This window comes from Rhinopithecus bieti, unplaced genomic scaffold (assembly GCF_001698545.2).
Source record: "Rhinopithecus bieti isolate Rb0 unplaced genomic scaffold, ASM169854v2 scaffold_10612, whole genome shotgun sequence".
In the NCBI taxonomy this organism is placed as follows: Eukaryota; Metazoa; Chordata; class Mammalia; order Primates; family Cercopithecidae; genus Rhinopithecus; species Rhinopithecus bieti.
Window position 1 is genome coordinate 2,366,379 of NW_016806990.1, and position 5,058 is coordinate 2,371,436.

The 5,058-nt window shown below is 43.5% G+C and overlaps 1 protein-coding gene across 1 annotated transcript in view; it reads left to right on the plus strand.

The window, feature by feature from the left end:
• The window catches only part of BMP6 (bone morphogenetic protein 6), a 164,121-nt gene that overhangs the window by 157,553 nt on the left and 1,510 nt on the right, over positions 1-5,058 (plus strand). Inside the window, exons 5-6 of the mRNA XM_017879619.1 lie at positions 3,960-4,036; positions 4,857-4,967. Of these exons, the coding sequence (XP_017735108.1) occupies positions 3,960-4,036; positions 4,857-4,967 (188 nt within the window). The remainder of the gene's footprint in view (positions 1-3,959; positions 4,037-4,856; positions 4,968-5,058) is intronic.

The window sequence follows — 5,058 nt, forward strand, 5'->3', positions numbered from 1 at the left end:
CTGCTGTGAGCCATGATCACACCACTGCACTCCAGCCTGGGCAACAGAGTGATACCCTGTCTCAAAAAATTTTTTAAAACCCACAAAAACAAAAAAAAATCCAGACAAGCTTGTCAACACTATGTGAGATAGCACACTGCCACTCTGCACTCTCTATGCCCTATTGAGTAATAACTTAGCTAGTCGGGGTTTTTACTAGTCAGAATTTTCCAGAGAAACAATCAACAGGATATATATATATATATATATATATATATATATATATATATATATATATATATATATATATATATATATATATATATATATATATATATATATATATATATATATATATATATATATATATATATATATATATATATATATATATATATATATATATATATATATATATATATATATATATATATATATATATATATATATATATATATATATATATATATATATATATATATATATATATATATATATGAGGATATTTATTATGGGAATTGACTCAGGCAATTATGGAGGCCAAGAAGTCACATGAGCTGTTGTCTGCAAGCTGGAGAACGAGGAAAGCGGGTGGTGTAATTCAATCTGAGTCCAAAGGCTTGAGAACCAGGCAAGCCAATGGTATAAGTCCTAGCTGGAAGTCAAAGCCCTGAGTACTGGGGAGGGCTGCTGGTGTAAGTCCTGAAGTCCAAACCCCTGGAAACTGGGGGCTCTGATGTCCCAGGGCAAGAGAAGACAATGACCCAGCTCAGTAAAAGAGAATTTGCCCTTCCTCTGTCTTTTTGTTCTCTCTGGGCCCTCAACAGAGGAGATGATACCTGCCCGTGTTGGTGAGGGCAGGTCTACTTTACTCAGTCTACTGACTCAAATACTTATTTCTTCCAAAAGTACCTTCACAGACACACCCAAAAATAATGTCTTACCAGTTGCCAGGCTCAGTAGCTTACACCTGTAATCTCAGCACTTTGGGAGGCCAAGACAGGAGGCTTGCTTGAGGCCAGGAGTTCGAGACCAGCCTTGGCAACATAGTGAGTCCCCATCTCTACGTGACAAATTAGCTTGTTATGGTGGCCCATTCCTGTAGTCCCAGCTGCTTGGGAGGCTGAGTGGGAGGATCACTTGAGCCCAGGAGGTCAAGTCTGCAGTGAGCCGTGATGGTGCCACTGTGCTCCAGCTTGGGTGACCTAGCAAAACCCTGTTGCAGAAAAAGATGTTTTATCATCTACGTGGTCTTTCCATAGTCCAGTCAAGTTGATACAAAATTAACTATCACAGTGCTCTAGATTGCACGCAGTAGAAGCAGACTCTAATGAAAGAGAAAAATAACTCAAGGATACCAGGGAACTTACCCAATCAACAAAAAGGCTGGAGACTTAAATTCAGGAAATCAAGGCTCAGATCTAGTCATGGGACAATGTGCTTTGGATCCCACCAATGGGGTCATCACCCTAGATACTGGCTGCCATTCTACCCATTCTTGATTTCACCTTTGAGTCACTCCCTCAGGTTATATACTGCAGGGTGGAGACATTTGATTGGCTTTAATGAAGTCATGAGTCCATACTTCAGATGCTAGGGGACAAAGAGGGGAGGTATCTGTCATGGGAAATGGGGCTCTGAATCCCTCCTATCTAGGTATTCCCTCATGTGGGAAGTGTTCCTGAAAGCTGGGTAGCAAAAGCAGTAAATATCCACTACAGCTGGGTATGGAATTCTTGATTGATGGCATCATTTTCATATTATTTAATTTTTTAATGTGCATTTTTGTTAAGTTTGCTATCCAATTTGTGTTTATTTGTAAATAATTTTTATATCTGGGTTGCTTTTAAGATTTTATGTGTTTGATATAGTTTCACTAAATGTGGCTAGGTAAGAATGTATCTGATCTACTTGGAACTCACAGGGCCTTTTCAACTTAAAGATGTTTGCCTTTCTTTAGTTCTAGAAAATTCCCAGTCATTATGTCTTCAAATACTACTATTCCCCAATTACTGTCTTCAGAAATTCCTATTAGAAATATATTGGACTTTTCATTCTCTCTTCCATGTCTCTTTACAGAGAGAGAGTCATATGTTTTGGCCATTTGACTCTGTGGTATATTTGAAGAGATTTGAAGAGATTTCTTCAAATATACTGTGGGATTCTTTAATTCTGTCTTTAGTTGTGTGTAATTTGATGCTCATCTGTTTAATGTATAACTAATCTAAGTAATCTGTTTAATCTGTTAATTACACAACTAATGTTTAACCTGTTTAATCTGATTTTCAGTTATATCTAATCTGATTTCATTGTTATTTTCAATGATTATGGTTTGCTGAGATGAGCCGATCACTTAAGGTCAGTAGTTCGAGACCAGCCTGGCCAAGGTGTTGAAACCCCATCTCTACTAAAAATACAAAAAATTAGCTGGGCATGGTGGTTCACACCTGTAGTCCCAGCTACTCAGGAGACTGAGGTAGGAGAACTGCTTGAGCCCGAGAGGCAGAGGTTGCAGTGAGCCGAGATCGTGCCCTTGCACTTCAGTCTAGGTGACAGAGCAAGACTGTTTCAAAAAAAAAAAAAAAAAAAAAATTTGCATGTTCTCTCCTGCTTCAGAGCCAGGAAGACTGGGAGTTAGAAGTTAGAAAATCAAGTTCAAACAGGTTTTCAACAATTAGGTGACTTATTGTCTTATGTAGTTGAAAAGGGAAGGGATAGCCTGCAAATGACCTAGGCTCTTATACCCACTGACATCTCACATTAGATGACCTTTCTCTAAAGCCTTCTCCTTGCCTTTTATCCTTCCATCCTCTCTAGAACTCTCAAACACAACTCCAGATTGATTAATCCTTTAGAATCACAGCTCGAAATGTTGCTCTCCAGCTCAAAAGCCTGCAAAGGCTCACTTTGAGCTGCTAGTGGGAAGTCCGAAGCATCGTGGTTGGCAGCCTAGGCCATTCATTTCTCCAGCTTTATCTCATCAGACCGTGCTTGACACATCCTTAAATCCATTCTAGCAGAACTCCTCTCTCTTCCTCTCACTCCCACTCTGAACTGTCCCTTCTCTGAAGGGACATTCGCCTATGGCCCTTGCCTATGTGATATTTGCTATGGCCTTTGCCCGTAGCATCCATATTCTGGTTTGTATTGGAGTTATTTGGTGTCTGTTTCGCACCACCCCTTTGTTCACTAAGTTCTTGGAGGAGGGAAGCCATGTCTGACTTACCTTCTATTTGCCGTGGTGCCAGGCAGAAGGCATGTCACATAAGAATCACTCCAGTGGGTCTCAGTGAATCGGGGCCCTCCCAGTGCTCTTGCTGGTGAATGAGTTAAGCCAGGCTAGCGGTTCCTGTGCTGCACAGGGTGGGCATGTGCACTTCAGCAGTCTCATGAGGAACCACTGGCTTAGTATTATTGCATTAGCACACAAGGGCTCAACCCTGGCAGTGAGGTGGGAGTACAGCCAGAGAGAGCATTGCCCCTGCACGGTGTCTCCCTCTCCCTCTTCTGGTTAGGCCCCACTCCATCATTACTCTTCCTTCAGGATACTCTCCTGGCCTGGCAGCTGTCTTTAAAACCCCTGTGCGGCTTCAAAATGGTCCCTGTTTGGACGGCAGCAGATCCTGCCTAGTACGATTGTCTGATCATGTGAATGTGATGCCTTCCCAGTCAGGCGCCTCCGGGGTGTACCGGGCAAGTTGGCCCAGTTCTCCATAGGCCTTGCATGCAGCAGGGCTCACAACATACCTCTGTTGCTTAAAGGTGTCCAAGTCACCCTGTGCCCAGTACTGACCCCAGGGTAGACAAAACAGACTCCATAAGACATTCAAGCCAACAGTTGGGAACCTGATGTAGCTGTTGGGTGGCCACACTTGTGTCTAGGAGGCTGTCCTGAGCCCAGTACGGCGCCTGGCATGTGGCAGACTCTCTTTGAAGGAATTAATGAGTTGGTGAGTGTGTCTTTTGATCTCTTCCAACAGATTACAACAGCAATGAATTGAAAACAGCTTGCAGGAAGCATGAGCTGTATGTGAGTTTCCAAGACCTGGGATGGCAGGTGAGTTCTCCAGACATGGAGGACAAAGGTCCTTTCTCAGCAGTTTACTCTCATCTGAATGGTGGCAGCCATCACCAAACACCCAGAGCTTGAAGGCTGAGCTGCTTCCTTCCATGGAAGTCCTGAGGAGCCCTCCCAAACGCTCAGGCTCCTGGAGTGAGGCAGAGGAAGCTGAGTCTGTGGGGACCAAGCGCTCCAACACCTTCCTAGGGTGCCTGAGCTCTGTGATCCCTCAAAAATCAGTAGCCACATTTCCCAATACTCTTACCTCATCCTTTCAAAGCCCATAGGACATATATTTATTTGGGCATTTAAACGAATTTTAATTGAGACAGGGTTGGAAAAAAAATTAACTGATGGTTAACTTCTCCAATGGCTACAAAACTGGCTCACCCAAACGATGCAGAAGCGCACACGTTTGCCCCATACCTGAGAGCCATCACTAGTTTGTAAGGAAGGCAGCAACTTTCATCATAGGTGGTGAGCAATAAAAGATAGCTTCCATATGCAAGTGGCACTACTTCCACAGGAGCACCGTGGGCTCCTGGAGGGGCTGTCTTGGGTCCAAGCACATATTGCTGGCAACCTACACGCTTCCAGGTAGCAGCTGAGGCCCTGTGGGCCTCTGCAAGGAGCGAGGGCTCTGGGGTCAGATCGACCAGGTTCACTTCCCAGCATTGCCAATCAAATTCCTAAGCCTTCCTGCATCTGTCTCCTTGCCTGTCCAATGTGAAAAGGTATTTTTCAGCATTCCTGAAAAGCACAAATAGTGTGAGAAGTGCATGCTAATCATTTCTTGCTTCCTTTGCATGAAATCAAGGACTGGATCATTGCACCCAAGGGCTACGCTGCCAATTACTGTGATGGGGAATGCTCCTTCCCACTCAACGCACACATGAATGCAACCAACCACGCGATCGTGCAGACCTTGGTGAGCTTTCGGAGACTGTTTTCTAAGTGGGAGTAAGCTGAGACCAGGTGTCATTTCTAAGGTACCTTTCTCCCCTTCTGTTTTGGAACAG